Here is a 20,985-nt window from a genome sequence, read left to right as displayed (position 1 = left end):
CACACACACAACACCACCAACCCTCCACCTCACCGGGTTATCTGGGTCTAATAGGCAATACAAGAAGCTATTTACACTTCAAGGCGCTAATGCAACACTTTCCTCAATCTTATTACCGTCGTAGTGATTGTGTCACCTGAGTGTTGACAAGCAGAATTAGACAGAAGACATCAAACCCACACACACCCTTCAGTTTCTAGGCAAGTAAGCGCCACCGACCTTTGTCGACCTATTGCATTGTTGCCTTCACTGCAGGACGCCGCGTGTCAGAAATGTAATTTAAAGAGATGCAAATCAGTACGGCCGTGTTCAGCGGAGCGCTAGCTTTCCTAACAATAGCAGCCTTTTTAAAAAATTGTAATAAGACTAACTGTAATGCAAATCGTGTAATACAGTCTCGTAACGTCCAACAATACATTCATTAACTAAGAAAAGGAACGCGCCGTAATTCGTAGACATCCCACGAAATGATTAATGATAATCATGAACGAGGAAGTACAGTTTGAAATGAGAGGTCAATGTCGATTTGTTTGTCACGTAACTTGCATAATGTAATAATGTGTCATAAAGTGTCATTTCATTGAAATGATGGGACGTCTCATTGTAGAACAAACCTCTTTCGGTTCAATCGGCTTCGACGCCACGACCTCCCGTGTTTGAGCTCGTTCCCAGGAACGATGCTTTTTGACGTTCTTGTCTTTTGTTCTTTTTCAGTCGATGCGTGATTCGTTCCTCCCCGTCACTCCGACGGGCAAACGCAGACAGATCTGTACTTACTCTGCACATTAACACGACACGAGCGGTGTAACGTACGCCGCGGTCCATCCTTCAGCTCTGTGTACGTCTGCAGCAGAGACGCCTCGGAAGAACGCAGAGAAGGCGATTTTGGTCGACTTCATGTTTTATTAATATTCGTTGTTCATCATGAAGAAGACAGAAATCAAAGCCCTCCGCTCTGACTCTGAACGGTTACGCTGCACTTCTGTAAAACATCACTCGTGTTTTTGGAAAACATAATTGAGACTAACCTTTTTGAAAAGTGGCCAAATGCTTTGTGCTTTATCTGGTGTTCACACTTTTCTAATCAAGCAGAACCTTTTGTCACGTTAAGGCTCAAAAAACATGAATCTCAAAGAGAAGAGAAAAGTCTTTATTTAGGCTCGAGCTCATCTCTATAGCTCAAGTATTAAAGGTGCACTTCCATGATAATTAACGTGGCTACGCTATTAGCATGGCTGCTGTCCAAAGCAACGACAAAAAACACAAGACACGCGGTAGTTGGTCGAGAGGTTTAGTTCTGATCTAGCAAAGTAGAAAGTTCATTTTAAATCATCTTCCTTCTTCGCCAACTGTCCCTCCATCAACTCCGGATGTTATGGCTTCCTCCTTTCATACTCCCCGGGGAGAACTCAACCTCCGGTTCTACCGAGTGAAGCCGATGCGCAAGTGTGTTAAAGCTGCATTCTCGCTAGTGTCCACCAGGGGGCGACTCCTCTGGTTGTATAGAAGTCTATGAGAAAATGGCTACTTCTCTCTTGATTTATTACCTCAGCAAATATTGTAAACATGAGTTTATGGTCTACGTCCACTCCTCATATGCAGTCTTTTGGGATAACTACTGTAAGCTATGGACATTTTAATGTGAAGTGTAAAAAGCTGAGTGTGGCTGTGATGCCGTTGACGGTGTTGGAGGCAATATAGAGTTCCCCCGTCTTGGCTGAGACTACGGAGCCTCTGTGATAGTATTTTATTACCTTCTAGTAAATAAAGAAGCAACTCGAGCGCTATCGTCTTCCTCTGTGCCCGTAAATGAGGCCTTCATCTCGCCGGGAGTTTGAGACCCGTTGGCAGGCAGAATAGCGTCAGAATTTAGCCATTACATTATACAAACATTGTTTATTTCACTATGATAATTTCAGCAAAAACATCTAGTCTACTGTTACGCAAACATGCGGCCTAAGATACACTTCTTTGTGTACATTTTTTGGGGCTTTCCAGTAACAAACCAACCTTTAATCACATGACCAGGCTGACTTTCTTTAACCTCTCTGCTGCATCAACACTCACGCTGGTAAAACCTCATCAGCGGCGCAGCGGTTTGAAGTCACTGGAATGCAAATTGAAAAATGAAGGTGCTCTTTCCTTAATCTGCTGTTCTAATCCAGCTAAAAAAAAGAAAAAAAAAAGAAATGGTAAAAAAAAAAAAAAACATGAAAAAAGAAAAATCCGCAGGAAGGGCTACATTAATTATACACAAGAAGAAGAACTACAAAAGAGGGCCTGGTCTTTGAAGATACTGAGCACTAAATGTCACCCGCAGCCTTTGAAGCTCTCGACTGCCTTTGTCTCTCACTTCTCCTCGACATGAAACACGGAGCAGAAGACAGAAACAGACAGCGACGGTGAGGGACATTTCAACTTGGGGCTACGCACCCTTAAAATAAAATATATATATATATATATATATATATATATATATATATAAAAAGCAAAGGTGCACTGTACTCCACTCGTGTGAGGTTGGAACTCCAGCTTGACGTTGACGAGTGTCTGTCAGGGTGTTAAAACAGACAAACAGAATCTATCTTGGTCACGCTGCTGCAGGACTCGTGTTATCTGAGGACATCCAGAGGTTTAAAATGTCTACTGACATCATTACAGATCACATTACAATCTGCTGTTTCTGTTAATTATCAAGTAAATATGTTTTACTTTAATGCCTTTACACAACCATGCGATTAATTCGCACGCCATTAAAAGCGAAACATTATAGAGTGAGAGTTTTCAGAGCTTTTAAAGCGCCAATAAGGGCATCAACCAACCACGTTGTGCTGAACGGACGAATTCAATACAGACATTATATTGTACAAGAAAACAAGAGTTTCCATCGTCCAAATCAAGACGGCAAACTTTATTACTCCTTCCATCCTTTACAGACCAGATCCACTCCCTCTGTTCTTACCTTTCACAATAAAAGCCCGAGACATATACTAACAGTTTAGCAGCGGCCACTCAAAGACACTCGGAGCGTTTCACTGAAGGTAAACTCACTGAAATATCGTACAGTAGCTCATAAGACAACGAGATGCTGCTCTGGGTCAACAGGATGCTGGTGTTCAGTCGTGTGTCCGCACGAATCTAATCAAACCGGTTATTGAAAAAGTTTGCAAATTCAACTTAGTTCCGATATCGCAAAATATTCGTTGATGTTGGTGTTGTGTATTCGCCGTGGCCTGTAAGGTGAATGTGGACGTCCTCTGGCAATAGTCGATATTTTCAGCTGTAGTGTCGCCGTGTGGTTTCTGTCCTGATGCAGCACTTCTAAAGAGGAGCTCCTGCAGTCACGTTGGAGAGGAGTCCCGGTATGAACTGAAGTATGTCGTAGGCATTTCAAATCCAAGCACTTTGGTTCCTACTGAAGACTTTCTATTTTAAAAAGTGACAGTAACTTCCTAAAAGAGCCGGTCGCTGTAGTTACTCAGACAGAAGGAGATTGTGCATGAGTGTTGGGGGACTATTTGAAGCTGACATTGTTCTCTTGTGAGTATTTCCATACGGAGGTTTCAGTACGTGAGACCGAGTCAAACGTTTAAATGTTTCTGGATGACGACGAAGCTCTACGGCAGAGAGGAAGAAGACGCATCAGGCTTTGGACTGACGATGTAGCAGCAGAATATCACCAGATTTATCCTAAAGGACAACATCAGCCCTACTATCCAATGAAGGCATCACATGAGAGGAAGCCCTATAAAGGATAAATAGGATATTGAGTTGAAGTTCAGTCTCTGAGGGCAGACAGACGGTGCTTTTAAAGGCCGTCAGTCAGAAGCACAAACAACACATCCCTGTTTTAGGGGAGATGGATTCATCGGCCCCCCGAGGGTTCAGTTTGTCATTGTCACAGATTCTTTTCTCTTTCATTGAGATTTCCCCCCAAATAAAAACCCTGAAAAAGTGCGATCCGGAAGAAGCCATGGGTCATCTTCAAAAATAAAAACTTTAGATGATGAAACTGTGGTGTCGTGTGAACTTTCAACGCTGTGAGCAACACAAACACAACTCGATCCGCATCCACTTTATTCAGGCGGCAGCAGAAACCTGAAGGTGGACATCACCAAAAACCTGCAAAATGTAAACGATCCTCGTGGAAATGACTCGTTAAAAAGGTCCAATGATTCCAATTCAAAATTAGGATTACATTACTGCCAACATATTAATTTGTTGCAGGGGAAACATAGAGCGCCTGAACAATGCTGCACAAGGCCGTTTGTGCGATTTCTTAATTTACCGGACAGACGTGAAATTGATCGAATCCTCTCACATTGAAGCGCGATTCCAAAAATGTATCTGAAAGCAGTCCTTAAAGGGGCGGCTGCTCTGCAACCACGCGAAGGCGAAACCTTCGTTAGTCATTCCGCTCTTCTCTGTTCTCTCCTCAACTCGCTTTGTGGAGGGGAAAAAAGAAATCATGAGAAAAGGCTGAGGAGGAGAGAGCTAGACGAAAGGGAACGAGACTGGGAAAGAGAAATCACAGAGGGGTTGATGGGGGGGGGGGGGGGGGGGGGCACTTGAGTGCAGTTGTAATCAAGGCCCTGTGCGCTCAAGAGGGGCCAATCAATCCAGCTGTCTGCCTCCACATCTCATCAGGCATCTTGAAGACGCGGCTACAAATGAGTCGCCGGGTCCAGACGGGCCGCCGAGAGAGAGAGCGAGCGACGGGCGGCTTTTCTTGTCAGGGGTCTGCAATAACACGACCGTCCTGAAAAACCTGAGCTGCAGTCAAAAAACTCCAGAAGGAAATGACTCGCTCGCCTCCTGCAGAGAGGGAACGGGTTTTTCCCCCCCCGGCCTCGGAGACGGAGAGCGTACGGTTTAGTTTTGGTGACGTCACAGAATAACGGATAATCCAGAGACGTTAGCGTGATTAGCATGTTCGCTCGCAGAGTCGAACTCAGGTGACGAATTTGCGCCGTTGGCTGATCCGAAACGTCAACATGAACCAGGAAGTATATAGACCGCAAAAAAACAACCACACACACAAGGTAGATAAGAAATAAGTAATCAACTCAGGAGATGTATTGTTATATCTATTAGTTAATTAGTTTAACCTATTGACCTGTTGTGCATCGCCTTATTCTTCAGAATTATTGTCTTTAGATTTAACTCCCATCGTTTTGTCTTTATATTCAAAGGCTGCAGCTTTATCACATTCGCACACCCTGGAATTGGCCCATCCAGGCTACTGTACGCCTCTAGCGTGCACTATAAGCAGCAAACGGTGCACGTCGAATGGCTCAATGCTCCCAACGTGGAGATTAGAATCAATTCAGCTGTGTAACGACAGATACAGTACATTTGTTTATTCATATCTATGTTTTTACGACTGTGGTTTTTCTTTCCTGTGAATTATTTGAATTTCAACATTTGGCAAAATACGATATGATTTGTAACATTTTAAAAGATGCTAGAGTTATTAGAATATATGAGAAGGGAAGGCAATAAGAAGACCTGCTGTCTTTTCATATTTCAATAACTGTATTGATGATATTACCGGTACCGTGTCATCCTGTGCCAGCAAGGCAGCTTAAAGAAAACAGCAGGACGATTACGCTATAATTAGGAGCAGTCATCAGACAGACATGGTCATTAAATCTGAGGATATTAAGAAAATTCGATGATGATTTGTCTCCCATCCACTGCAGTTAAAAAAAAAAAAAGTATATTAAATTATTCAATCTCAGTGCTATCAGGTTTTGGGGAGGTCGAGGTCTGTTCTTCTGTTCAACTGGGATTACAAAGTTAGTGGGGTATAAATTAAAGGTAATGCAGTGGGATTTAAATTACAGTATAAATAAAATATGAAGCCAAGAGGCACCTTGACACCGTCCCGTCATTTTGAACGTAACAGATTGGACTGTTACGGGCCTATTTAAATTATAAAGCAGAGTTGGTTGTGACGTGTGTGTAAAGGCTTGATGTGTGTGTGTCCAACAACTGGAAACAGCACAAACCACAAAGCATCGGAAAAGTGTGTGTTCAGCTCTCACACCTCTCTCACCGGCAGCCTTCTCTCCTTCCACTACAGCTCGGTGTGCCGGGTGGGGAGGCTGCACAAAGTAATGCAAGAGCGAAAGCCGGCTCTTTCGCTACGAAGGTGGCCATCTGTGAGAGGTCTGCCAAAAAACCTCGCGGCGAACGTCAGGAGCCCGAGACCGACTCGCGGAGGCGCTGCCAGCTGCGGGGAAGCGGGAGAGGAGAGAAGGGTCGGCGGTGCCAGCGGTTCCGGTGCCAGCAGGCCGGGGGAAAATCAGGCCCGGCTGCTCGGCTGAGTGGCTGGCAGGGCGGCTACGCGGCTGGCTCGGGGATCACGTTGCACCGCTGTGCAAACCTCGAGCTCGGCACGACACCTGTGCCCCCCCCCCCCGATACCCCCCCCCCCCCCCCCCCCTCCACCATCTCTTCCCCTCCCCCCCAGCATCCCTCCCCTTCGCTCGACGGCAGGGCTCACAGATGCTTGCAAAGCTCCAGAGGACAGCACACAGCTCCACGCTCTCTCTGAAGTCGCACCAAAAATAACCACAGGTGACTCTGGATCGTCGGGGGAGGGGAGGGAAGGGGGGGGGTTAAAGCTCGGATGAGGCATCTTGCAATTCACAAAACGCCTCCAGCTCGGCTCGGACGACAGGCGAAGAGATAAGAAAGAGAAACGCGGTGTCACAGCAAATTGCATCACTAAGCAACCGGTTCACCTCTCATCTCGTCTCTCCCTCCCTCCCCCAGTCTGATGCCTCCCCTCAGCAACAGGTGAGAGGAAACTTCTAGCATCGATTAGCCTTTAGCGTGCGATGAAAACTGATTAGCAAGTGAACTGAAATGAATTTAGCTGCTGCTCCTGAAGGGCAGAGAGAGGGAGGGAGGGAGAGAGAGAGAGAGAGAGAGAGAGAGAGAGAGAGAGAGAGAGAGAGACAGAGGGAGAGGGAGAGGGAGAGACAGAAAGAGGGAGAGACAGAGAGAGAGCGAGAGACAGAGAGAGAGAGCGAGAGAGAGACAGAGAGAGAGAGACAGAAAGAGAGAGAGAGAGAGAGAGAGAGAGAGAGAGAGAGAGAGAGAGAGAGAGAGAGAGAGAGAGAGAATTGAATTGATTGAGAGAGAGAGAGAGAGAGAGAGAGAGAGAGAGAGAGAGACAGAAAGAGGGAGAGACAGAGAAAGAGAGAGAGAGAGAGAGAGAGAGAGAGAGAGAGCGCTGGATGGATCCCTCTACGCCGGAGCTGTTTCCAATGCAATCACTGCGGCAAACGATTGGGAACAATTAAATAAGTTCCACGCAGCGACATGCGACGACACAAAATCAGTTGGCGTTGTAACTAACGACAGCGTGTGTTTGGATGGGCTGTCAAACGGGACCGTAAAATATTTCTCTGCAACTGTGCGTATCGCCGAAAGTCATACGTGAGCAATAAGGAAAGGATGCTTCTTTGGAGAAATAGCTGGCGGAGCTACGACTCTAATGTTTCAGCTTAATTAACCCGCTGAACCCCAAAGCAGTTTTGGGGCGTTTTTTGCTCCTGTCACACTTTACTCTCCGGGGCCTCGTTTTTTCCGCTGCAATATAAAAGTCCTGCACCTCTATGGAAACAAGACAATCATGACTAGAAGGAGAGGGAACTTCAACATGTCTCAAGTGCAGTATGACACAGCTACCGTTCCATAAATCATAGAACTTATTGTCCAAGTCGCCACAAGTGTTACCAATGTTGGGGGGGAAATGGAGTCTCTACGTGTTTCTGATATTGAACTATTTACATCTTTACAGCCTCTTCTCTCCTCTCTCCTCTCTGCTCTGTGTTCAGCAGCCGGCAGTTCAGTCAAAGTTTCACTGAATCTTTGTCACTCGACTGATGGTCTCAGTCGAGTCAATCGTTCCTACTTAGTTGCGCTGAGGAACGAATTGAATGTTTTTAACACAGTCTGGTTAAATCAAATTGTTTATTCTGGGGATTTTAAATGAGACATGTAGACTAAAATGTTTTTGATGAAATATCACAATTTTAAGATTCGTTTTTGGTTGCTTTATATGACAGAAGCGTTAGTCGCACTTGATGTGTTTAAGGAACGCCGGAAAGATAAAAAACCTGACGATAATGACGCTTTTTACAGCTTCTGGCGATTGTTTAAAGATAACATGCTTTTCAATCCCGCCGGCGGGTTTTGGGCTTCAGAGGGAGATTCAACAAAGATTGCAGTTATGGTTTTTAATAGACAAGACGAGTCTCCCTTGATGGACAGCTGGTAACAAGAGTCGACATTGCACGCCATTCACGGAGGACCGGTGAGGGAGCTGACGCTGACGCTGACCTTTGAAAGGCGGTGTTAGTGAGGCACTCTACAGCTCGGGCGAGATAACTTGAAATTATCCATAATCACAGGATCTGAGAGCGCATAGGCCGACAAAGTCACACAGAGACACCTCGCGGTGCAGCGAAACGTGCCAACTCGTCCACAGAGATAACAATTATGACGACATTACTTCGGCATAATTGCGCGTACATTTCTTTTGTTGTGACACGCAAAAACACACACAGGAAGAGACGGAGGCGGAGCAGTCTGAGGTCCGAGAGGCTCCGCGCCATCAATAACGGGGAGAAGTGAGGTAGATGAAACACATTACTTTGACCTAAAGAGCTCGGTAATTACATTTGGCATTTTGACAAGTGTTTAGCTGCAGTGAAGGTCAGTCCTGTCAGCGTACGAGATCTATGCTAATCCACTCAGACGGAAGAAAGCGACGAGACACAAAGTGGAGGGGAGGAAAGCAAAAGGCCCAGGACGCAACGGATGCCTTTGTTGAAGAAACCTAAAAGCCTTTTTCCTCCGCCCCGGTCATCGGGGATCCGGTTTGAAGCTCGGTGACAGAAATATATCAGTCTGACATTGTTTCCTCCTCTACAAATGCAGCCGCTGAACAACTTCTTCTTTTGTCATTTGTAAAGCGTGTTACAGAGAGGAATGACCTGGCAACCAACGACAGGTTACAACTACTACGACTGATGACAACAATGATAAGTTAAGTGGCATCAGTTTACATCCATGTCTGCCCAAAATGTCACCACGTTTGTTACGCTTCAACACAGACAGCAGTTTGTGAAAAAGCCAGGAAATGCTTGGTGGTGTGGTGTGGTGGGCTCCGGATGGGCCCTCTGTGTGGAGTTAGCTTGTTCTCGTGTCAGCGTGGGTTCCCTCCGGGTTCTCCGGGTTTCCTCCCACAGTCCAGACACACACGGCTTAGCTTCGGTTAGCCTTGTAGGCGTGGCTGTCTCTATGTGTCAGCCCTGCATTAGTGAGGCGACCTGTCCAGGGTGAACCCTGCCTTCGCCCCCAATGTCAGCTGGGATTGGCTCCAGCCCCCCCCTCCCCCCCCTCCCAGCCATCCAGAACAGGATACGGATGTTTGTGTCACTGGGATTGACTTCTTTTTCCAGACAACGAAAGTTAGGTTGAGGCAACAAAACTTTTTAGTTCGGTTTAGGAAAAACATCATGGTTGGGCTTAAAATAGCTACATACAGTTAGGTTGAGTCAACAAAACTAAGTTAAGTTTTAAAAAAAACGTCAACAAAACGTCAATGACATGTTTGTTGGACCAACCAACAAATGGTTGTTGACCGTCTGATTGGTTAATTTGTTCGTCCACCATGAAAAGGATCCTTATTGACCTCCCGTTGGCATTCGTTCCTGTACACAAAAACCAACAGATTCGCATTTCGTGACATTTTCACGACCTGCCGTGAAGCTACGCTGCATAACCAGCACGTGAATTCTTGAGTTCAGGCCAACACAAATGTTTTGTGAGGACACGTGACCCTTTGAACATCTAAATTCTAAATGAGTTAATCTCGAGTCCAAGAGGATGTTTGTGCCAAATCTGAAGAGATTTTAAAATAACAACCCTAATTGGACACGTTCTTCTTTTTCTTGTTCAGTCACAGATTTGAGAATCACTTTAAAATCACTAATGAGCTCAGGCTGTGTTTAGACTCGTGTGTGATAAAGAGGTCACGAACAGAAAAGATCTAACACCTGTCGGCAGTCGGTTTTATTGGATTACAGTATATTACTGTCTTTCAATGGGCTGCTTTACATGTTAGCTAAAAAGGTGAAAATAAAAACATATCTGCCTCCTGCTTTCTCATCGCCAGTTCTTCCTTCATATACATTTACTTGATTTGTCCACAATGTGTCCACGTTAAGACACGACACATCTCCGTCATACATCTTTAAATATGACTGAACATTGTTTAGCCATGTTGCCTTTATCGAGACGGCATAAAGCACCCTATATCGACAGGTTCTGTTATCTTAATGCACTTGTATTGACGCTGACACTGGTCTTCACCTTGATGTGTATGTTGTCAAAAGTTAGGATTGTAGGTATTTAGGATTCATCAGGGAAAAACTTTAGATGGAGAAAGAAATGCCCCAAAAAAAATAAAAAATCTAAAATGAAATGAATTATGTTTTGAAAACCCAATGGGCACTTCCCCGCCACTTTTTTTTAAGGGTATTCCATTAATTAGCATGTAAATTAGCCGTTCACTGGTGACCCCCTCTCCAGGGTGGACAATGCCCTTTTTTTTTTAAACTTATTAAACCGATAGTGACCTCTCTGCCAGGAAATCATTTACACGCCAGCACACAAATCAAACTTCAGATGCAACATTGACTCACTGAGCAAACCGGCTATTGTGTGCCTGTAACAAAAGACGGGTTAACCGGAGAGAGAAGACAGAAACTGACCAGCGGCGACGGACGAGGTCCCAGGAGTGGACAGCTTTTTTTTTGGGACATGTGTGAGTATGTCTCCTCACACTCAGAGGCATGATTAGCATGTATGCAAAAAAAAAACAAGTGCTGGTGGGATTGAAATGAACAGCCGGTGCAGGGATGAGGCTGATCTCAGCTGCTCTCCTCCTGCTTTAAGTGCTAATTGAGCTGCCCGCTGTCCTGACCCTGACCCCCCCGGCCTATTCACGGGGTCTCGTTCTCACGGCCGTGACGCACCGCTGGAAGTAGCCTCCGGGTCCCCCCGCCCACCGCTCGCCCGGACAATGGAGGGTCACCACCTCGCTGCCCACCATCTTGACATCCACCCCCCACGTTTGACAATGCCCCCCCCCCCACCCCCACCCCCCATCCCAGAGTGGCTCACAATAGGCAGACGCGCGTGACAGAAATGGGAACGTGGCTTCTTAAAATGCAACACCACCGCCGCCGCCGCCGCCGGGGTCAGAATCGATCCGGTGTGAGATGGAAGAAAGATGAGGTCTGAACCTGTGAGGCTGCATTCAGAACCGGCTCCATTTATTGTCTCATGAAGACGATTAGAAGACAAAGTCACACATAAGATAGTGCTGTACATCTATGTGGGGTTAGATACTCCAGTGGTGTACTGCACCGAAAATAATAATTCAATTTATAGTACTCTATATATTACATATATTACTATATATACTATATTTATTAAACACATTATCAGGTGTAGAATGGGATCCATCCGTACAGATGGAACGATGCAATAGTTCATAAAAGGGTTAAAAACCAGCTTCACATTGACCTCCTACAACATGAAAATGTCGCCAATATGAGTAATCTAATAATATAATAATACACTAGTCTTAAAATAAGTTTAAAAAGAAAATACGACTTTTATTTATTATAATAACTCTAATAAACATTTGCTGATCTGTCTCTACTAAACAAATAATAATGATAATAATAGAAGGAGGCTATAAAAATGTATATAAAATACAAAAATACAAATATATAACGTGTATAAATAATGAATTGTTTTGTGTTTTGTGTGTGTTGCACCATTGCAACGACTCATCCAACATTGGACATCACATGACGCAGCTGAACAACGTTTCTGATATTTCTCAGAATGTACATATTTGTGACATTTAGTATTTATAAGACAACAAATGTGTGTTGCGTTTGGTTTAGAACGAGGAGCTCAATCAACACATGAATCATTTCATTAAACTGTTACCAGCAGATCTCATGTCTGAAAGAAATGATGGTTCCGCTACGGCGTCATTGAGAGGTTTTAACTATTTGCGTTGTCATAACATAAGAAGATATTCTCAGAACGTTTACTACAACTTTATATTCTCGGGTTTGTGTCTCTATTTGCTTCCTGGATATCAGAAAACACGTCTCAATGTAACACAATTAAATTCAATCTGCAGCCTCCAGAATAGACACGTCCGCACTTGAAGGATCTGAATCCTTCTTCCACCTCTGTACGTACACAGCTGGATGGATTTGAACATTCCTTTTGGCGCACGCCGACGTCTTACTGACTGTGTTCGCACGGATTGAATCAAAGTAAACCGAATTATCTTTGAGCAAAGCTGCCGAGAGCTTTTCCAACCGAAACACACACAAGTTTGTGACAGAATCTCCGCCTTCCGCCTGCTGAGCGGCAATAAATGATGATAAAACGCCGTCATTACAATGGCCGCGTAAAGCTTAATGTTTCAGAAAAGCGCCATAAACCTTGGCCAGTGTGTGTGTGTGGGGGGGGGGGGGATGTAAATGGATGCTTTGGGATGGATTGATATTCTAGTTGAATATGACAAACGACACTTTAAAGACGGGCCCCGCCCACACTATTGCACTTCAGCCGAGGGGACGCCATGTTTCATTTCGAGCACGTTCTGTCAAATGTTTGCATTAATAACAATCGAGGCTCCGCCGTGACCCCGCAGAGCCGGCGGGGAATGAGAGCGGCCGACAAGAGCACAAAATACAACAATAAAACAGGAGTGAAGCCGTTGCATAATCAGCACAACGTGTGTGTGGTTGTGTGTAGAGGTGGGGTTGCAACAAGCAGGGATAGACAGTGTATAGACAGTGAGCTACTCATGTAAGTTACGTGGTGTGTGTGTATCTGGAATCAGGAAAGTCTCTCTCTCTCTCTCTCTCTCTCTCTCTCTCTCTCTCTCTCTCTCTCTCTCTCTCTCTCTCTCTCTCCTGACAGCTTGGCTAATGGCAAACATTCCTCCTCTCTTTATTCCCCACTTCATCAACACCCTCGCCTCATTACCGTGAGTCACACTGTATTTCAGCACACACACACACACACACACACACACACACACACACACACACACACACACACACACACACACACACACACACACACACACACACACACCTTCACAGCGTCTCCACCGCTGGTTTGCCCTCTGAGAGATTATTACAGAGCCCCCTCTTCATGTGACAGAACCGCCTGAACTGAGTCATTTTGATTCGGTGGATCTTGAAACGGAATCGCTGAGGAACCGAGTGCACTTTCTTCTGACGAATGACATGAAATAAAATGTTGGGAGCAAAATCACCTCGACAGTGGCCAAACTTTTTCAGTCTTTTTTGGAGACCTGGAGCTGTGAAAGAGTCCCCAAAAAGTGTGCCCCAAACAACTGTATTTATAAGATGATCACACCTCCTACGAAGGAGGTTTTCAACTTATCCATAGTGTTCAATGTAACGGCGTCGGCGGATGTTATTGACGGCCAATCGGTGCGTCACCTCAATTATCTCCTTTTCTTTGGTAAAGGATGCTCCGCTGTTCCCTATTCTGAAGGAGATAAGAAAGGAAGCATTGAGGCACCTTTCCGTTAAGCATTTAGAGAATTCGACCGGCTCTTATCGGGGCTGCCACTCACACACTTCCGTGTCGTTTCATTCAGTCAGGAACCTTCCTAAGCAAAAGTACAAGACGATGTGATTCCCGGTTTTGATCGTATTCTAAATCTGACGTTTTCAAGCCACATACATTCACACCGCCCTGCTGGGTTTAGCTTCTTCATATGACCACAAGGAACGATGAAGAAGAGAGTAACAGAGCAACCTATCCTTCATAGTAGCTACCAATTTTACTTCGGTACCAAGACGAAGTCATAAACGTGTGACAGTACTTATTCTTCCCAAAGTCCCCCTGATAACGCTACATCGTGAACAACACACCTGTGCTGAAATCGGCAGGAGGAGAGCTAGTTAGCGTTAGCCGTTAGCAGCCGATGGACAGCACATTCCTGCTATGCTAAATAACGGAGCTAACGGCTAACGTAAACGGAGGTTGCGTTGAGCAACGTTATGAAGCATTCAAGCTCTGTTCAGTGATAGTTAGTGTCGGATCATCAGGGATTAATCCCACATTATGAACCGGTATGCAGATGGAAATAAAGGAAGACATGTTGATTCAAGAACATGTAGACCGTTGAAGAATGATGGGATTCATTGTTTTGCTTTTTACGGTTGCATCGAATGTCAAAAGTGCGGTGACGTCTGCGTCACCACCACTGATATCCATGCAACCAATGTGTTCGTGATCAGATTGTTTCAGTGCACAAAGGTCTTCATCGCCTCTTCATCTTGCTCAGAGTTCCCCAGATTTATGCATTTAACGTTGAAATGTAACACTTTCTGAACGCACGATGTTTTCAAAGTCAATGACTTGTTACTGTCAAATAGTTCTGAAACCAATGAACAGTTTTGCCGTAATCGAGCAGCCGGAACACAAACTCCTGAGAACGCATACGGACCCATCAGAGCTTCAGTAATTACAGCTTCCTGTTCTTCAAGCCTCTGCATATAGAGAGATGTATTACGTGTTGCTCATCTTTCTGCTTTTGTTCCTGGAGCGTTGTTTTTGTCGGTGAAAATTTAGCTTTCAGCTTTTTTCATTTTAACATGATTATAGTTGCACCAGCTTGTTTCTTTCCTGCTTGTTTTCTCTGAGATGGACGCGTTTATCTGGTAATAGACCTTTAATTCAAATGATCAAATCAAATGTTCCGACACAATCCAACCACTTAAACTGAGCGTGATCTTTGATTGTAACTCGTATATGATCCACATTCCCCAGATCCCCCGACACCTTAAAACATTCAGAGGCAGTGATGTTATGTATTATAAGTCCTCCACATAAGAGAGAGGCATCGCTCCGGTCTATAAATCAGATCCAGAGTGGTTGGACCTGGATCAATGTGAGCAGACAACCCCGTGTAGGCCGGATGTGAAGCATCGTTCATCAACAAGCCGGCCTCAGTCTGGAAACCAGGAGAGGTCATTTCGGCCCCCCGGGGGCAATAGCTAACATATGTAGCAGAAGGTAGCATTGAAAGCAGGTACGGCTACGTTCAAATGAACATTATCTTTCATATGATGCATTTCCTGTTGAAAGATTTTGGGGCAAAACATACAGATTGGAGATATTCTGTTTTAGGAATTTAACCGTTTAACCCGTTTTATCCGGTCTTAAACGTGGCCGGTCTGGTTTACTTAGACCAGTTTACCTAGTTTAGCTAACTGAAGGCCTCATTGTGCGTCCTTTAGAGAATCAGAATCAGAATCTCCGTGTTTACTAAAGGCTGACTCATTTCCCAAAACAACACATTTCTGGTGTCTCTTTGGCTATTTTTCTTTCTTTTTTCTTTTTTCGAGCTTGTGTTTTTAGGCCCGCGTCCAACTCTCCGACGGATTCCCACAATGAAGCCAAACAAACGATGGCTGCAACGGAGATTTGTGACACAAATCCTTTCAAAATGGACAAAACGCTTATCCTAACTGAAACCAAAAACTCAACACAAAGCGATAAAAACAACGACTCGCCATTAAACGGCAGCGTGGGTACAGCAGAACACGAAAACCCACACATTTTTACTGAAGTCATAAGTTTTCGAAAAAAATGTTGATCTGGTGCCTCAGGTGCAGCAGCCGGCCGGTGATAATGGCCTGTCTCCTGTTCCCCCTCTGTCAGTGTAAAGGCAACATTACTCAAGGAGAGCCTACCTGCCACGTTGGCCACGTCTGCTGTGCTGACGTTGTGAGTGTTCGGGCTCACTTTGAAGGTCACAGCAGGGCCCACCACGCTGTAAAAAACACACACACACACACACACACACACAGTTAGAAGCTTTACAAAAAAGACAACCTCGCAGTCTACTTTCCACGGTGGAGCGCTGCTGTTTTTCAAAAGGAGCTGTGCTCATTAAAGCTCAGCCATACGTAGAGCTTGGAAAAGAAAAAGGACAGAAGCTTCAACCTGTGGCGATCCTTTAGGCGGTTTCAATCCCCATCACCACTGTGAGATAACCTCTGGAATCTCAATGTAACCCGCCCGGCGGCATTTAAAGCATGCTGGGAAATGAAGAGGAAAAGGGGGGCAAGAGGACTATTTGGTCATCAACAAGAGGACGCTCCGATGGACGCATTTCTACGACGCATTGGTGATTGCATACAGACGTGATGGATGCAAATTAAAGGTGGCAGATTAAAAAAAAGGAACAAAAAGACAGCTGTGTTGTTTTTCCAGGTGCTTCTTTTTTTTTTTTTTCGTCTCCTGTTCATCCAACATTCATGCCCGATAAAAGGAGCTTGAATTGAAACACAGAGGGAGAGAAGCTGGGTGGTCAGAGGCAGAGCGGAGTCTCCCAATGTGATTAACCTTTTGTTTTTCCCCCTCGCTGTAATTCAGACTAAAGGCCCGGCAGGAAGATCTATTACCGGGCTCCCCACCAGGAGCTATTGTGAGCTGCTTATGGGAAGTGACTGCTACTGTTACAAACGCTATTATAAAATATGGTGACATCGTTAATGGAGCAGGTCACTTCTTTTAAAAGAAATGTCCAAAATGTTTTCAGAGATACGGAAAAGTGTTTTTTATTCATTTCATTTCAGGTTGATGGATTCTGCACAGTCATTGTTTTTTGGGAAGCTGTGAGGTCCAACGCTTCAGTTTCAGGCAAATAAAAAAGCAGGAAAGGAATAAGAGAATCAGTATCTCAGTATTGCTACTTTCTGAACTCGTGCTGTCAAATTTGTATTAAATAATTCACGTTTGCAGGAGGAACAAAACAACGAAAACATTTAAAAGATCTCGTCTCTCTTGGATATTCTAACAAAACACACGTTTCTATCCTGAGGAGCGTTTCTCTGGCTGTCGACCCATCACGTCAGGCTTTCAACACGTCTCACCGACCGCCAGGTCAAAAAGCTGTTAAACAAACTTCATTTGACATTACCAGCCATGCATTTAAAAAGAAATAAAGAAATAAAACATTATTATGAGGTTTTAATTGGGTTTCTTTGGGCCCTGAGGTCAGTGTATCAAAGAAAAACACAAAACGACATCAAACTCACATTGCCTTTATGCAGCAGTGCTGTTCTGCTGTTCTAAAGGTGCAATAACAAACTAATTAGAGCGGGTCAGATTAACGCTCCCCAGAGGGGGAACTTAGTGAAGCTAAGTGCTCGTGTTAGAAAATAAATAATACATAAAAACACTTTTCTTTGCCGTCTGATGTATTCTACAACACACCGGCTTTGTTCCACTAAACGTGTGTTTTCTGGAGTCAAAGTTGAACCCTAAGCTGAGCCTCGGCCGCTCCGGCTCTATTTTTCTGACCGTCGTTTCTCCTCCGAGGTGACGAGGCCGATGCATTCGTCCCGTCTGTGAAGCGATTTGTCAGCCGGGGCGCAGAAGAACGTCTCCGTGTGCGATGAGGGAGGGAGGAAAAAAAAAAAATCACTCACGCCGAGTTGATCGCATATCCATCTGTCGGCCTCTCCGCCACCCGGGGGCACAAAGACGCCGCGGTGAACCCCGTCACTCACCGGCTCCAGAGGAGCCCTCAGAACGTCTCACGGTGCTTCTATCCGTCATTTAGAGATACGTCTTAAAGATGTGAATACGTCATGAATACATCATGAATATATCATGAATACATCATGAAGGGGAGACATGACCGGTGAATGTGCAGAAGCACTAATAGAAACCCGCAGTGGAATACCTATAAAGGTTATCATTATTTGTATTGGAAGTTTTCTGAAAATGTATGTTTAAATATGCAAATGAGGTATTATCTTATCAAATATGTGCAAACGTTCGTACTTTTCCAGAAGTGTGAACACAGGATGAAGTCAAGTACAACATTCTTGTTTCCGTCTTGTGCCGTCTGCGCGTACCTACACGTACCGTCTACGCGTACCTACACGTACCGTCTACGCGTACCGTCTACGCGTACCGTCTGCTCTACGCGTACCGTCTACCTGCATCCAACCGAAGACTGCTCCAACGAGATCGGTCAACATTGCTCGGACTACAACAGCAAAATCCACCCAAATGTTTTGCATTATTCCAGATTAGTTGGAGGATGATATGATCTGTACTGACTGATCTCTGTGTAAAGTGTCATTGAGCGGAAACAAGCCGTCACTGCAGAGCCACGAGATGCTGTGAATGAACTAAAGATGCTCAAAACCTCCACGAGGAGCAAAAAGAAGAGTTATTCTTTACCAGCACGTCATCCTGTCAGGTTTAATACTCCAGTCCCAAAAACAATCTACATGTTGTGTTAATGAATGATTAATGTCCCTCATCTGTAATGCATTAAAACTCTTATAATGCATTACACTCTTATAGCTGATAGTGTATAATCAGAATCATAATCATTCAGCCACGGTCACAATGTTTTATAACAATAATCACAAAACATTACGAAGCTTTCTATCATGACTTATAAGCCCCAAAATGAAAAGAATATCACAAAACGTTATGAAATTGACTTTAACTTTACATAAAGCAAACAATGACCACTTAGAATCACATTATAATGCATTATGTCAAAAATAATAATTATTACAACTATGGGAATGATAATACACGATGATGTGTCAGTGAGTGAACAGCAATAATTAAGTGTTAAGAAAATTGATCTTATAGCTCATAATAAAATGTTTTATAATGTGTTATAACAATTATCATAACACATTAGGAATATTATTATAATTATACACCGCTATATGAGAAGATTATAACACGTTATAAGTTTATAATGCGTTATAGAACGTACCAAGTTGTTTCTACTACAAATCTACATGTTCCAATCAATTACTTTGATCAATTGATTATTATTATTTTATTTATTTTCTGCTGATTCACGCTTCATACTCTGACCTTTATGGTTCAACTCATTTCAATAAAACCATTTTAAATCATCTGTACTTCATTAGATTGGATAGTTTTCATCAGATTTTAGGTTTTAGGAGGAAAAGATGCTTTTATAGCTGATAAAAAAAAACATAATTACATGAAACAAGTGATGGTAGATGGAAAACAAAACTCAACCATTGGGACTGGATGATGGATAAAGAGTTTTGTTTTGCAGTGTTGCACACATCCTCCTCCTCCTCCTCCTCCTCCTCCTCCTCCTCCTCCTCCTCCTCCTCCTCCTCCTCCTCCTCCTCCTCCTCCTCCTCCTCCTCCTCCTCCTCCTCCTCAGCCAGTTCAGGCCCTCTCTCTCCTCCTAGTGGCGGCGCTCTGATATGACCCCGTCAGCTCAGACAGACATTACATCACCTCGACCCCTCATGTTTATTAAAAACACACACATCCAGTCTACACACTCGCTTACAGTTACGCAACAGCCGTGATTATTTGGCTGCCAGCTACAGTCAAAGGCTCTGCCAGAACAACCCACACCAACGCTTCCTGTTCGCCCTCGAACCGCTACCAGTCCACCACGCCGGCAAAAAAAAAAACCACACACATCCAAGAGGCCTTTTTTGTATTTTGTATTTGAAGCGCTCACCGTCGGTATTATCTAATGCACCGGTATTGAATTGTTCCAAATGAAACACAGAGCTGTGAGTCACTCTCCAGGCTTGCTTAGTGTCCTGGCACAAAGTGTGGAGGATCATTTCTGTGATTCATATGTTTGCCAGAGTGGACTTTTTATTTTTTTATATATTCTGCTGCAGGCTCGCTGCTCTCTAACCCCCCCCCTCCTCCCCCCTCCTCCCCCCCGAGAGGAAACTGGGAGAGTTTTGTTGTCTTTTGAAAGTGGCTGAGGTTGCGCAGGTCGCCAGCTACTTTGTCGAGAGACACTTTTTTTGTTGCTGTAATATGCTAATCTGGTGCTTCTGTGCGAGGTGGAAGGTGGAGGCGCCTCCGGTGCTGCTGCCGTGGTGGATGGATGAAGAGGAGGGGGGGGGCCAATCAATCCAACACAAACACGCGTTTGTTCACGCTGACAGACGGTGTTGTGCTTTTATTTGCACAGCTTCCACCGGTGAGATATTTGCCTCTAACCAAACACACAGTGGAGGGGAATGGAATTTATTTTGTGGCGCTCACTAAAATAACACAGTTGACAAATGAAAGAGCGACATTATTTCCCAAACTAATGTAATTACACCTGAAAACTTAATGAAATTAGCAATTAAGCTCATCGAAAATCTAATAAACCTCAATAACTTGAGCAGTGATGTAATAATGACGAACTTTTCTTAACTTAACTTAATTTGATTAACTACATAAAACTGTTTTAACTAATTTGTACTTCATTAGCTTTGAAAGTTTTGATCACATTAGGGTTTTAGGACACAAAATTAGATGCTTTAAAAGTTGATTTTGATGGCTGCACACACATCTGCATATTATTACAATTTATGTAACTTTTGTGCCAAAATTAAATTTTATCGAAATGGTGATGGCGTCACGTAATAAAATGCCCTGACTGACGTACAAACATCATCAGCGATAATATAATAACACCTTTCAGGTGGGTCTTTACTTCAAGAGTGAACCTCAAATGTTATCTTTAAATATGCAAATGAGGCATTATCTAAAGGTAACTTTTGGTGAATTTAGGAGAAATCAATGGACGTAAACAGACAACGTATTAAAATAAACACCTGGATGGGTATTTGAGATGTTTTCTCTCTTCTAGGCTGAAAGAAAACGTGTGTGGAAGCAAAAAAATAGACAAAAATCTCTAAATTGACCAGAGCCTGAAAGGACATGTTTGTGTCTGGAGTCTCTCGGCTTAAATCGATATAGAGGGAGAAATAATTGGAAAAGTGGATTTGCAGAGGTTAAAGGGGAAGAAAAAAGAAGAAAAAAAAGTTGTTGGTGGTGTTG

At 44.1% G+C, this 20,985-nt stretch overlaps 1 protein-coding gene across 1 annotated transcript in view; it reads right to left on the bottom strand.

Annotated features, from left to right (window-relative positions):
• The window catches only part of LOC306706006 (receptor-type tyrosine-protein phosphatase N2-like), a gene marked incomplete at its 5' end in the record, with an annotated part of 170,828 nt that overhangs the window by 101,442 nt on the left and 48,401 nt on the right, over positions 1 to 20,985 (bottom strand). The window contains one exon of the mRNA XM_079172920.1: positions 15,855 to 15,934. Within this exon, the coding sequence (XP_079029046.1) occupies positions 15,855 to 15,934 (80 nt within the window). The remainder of the gene's footprint in view (positions 1 to 15,854; positions 15,935 to 20,985) is intronic.

This window comes from Pholis gunnellus (genome assembly GCF_910591455.1).
Source record: "Pholis gunnellus genome assembly, chromosome: 14".
NCBI classification, from domain to species: domain Eukaryota; kingdom Metazoa; phylum Chordata; class Actinopteri; order Perciformes; family Pholidae; genus Pholis; species Pholis gunnellus.
The sequence above is the reverse complement of the archived record's forward strand: the minus strand, read 5'-3'. Positions and strand labels throughout refer to the sequence as shown.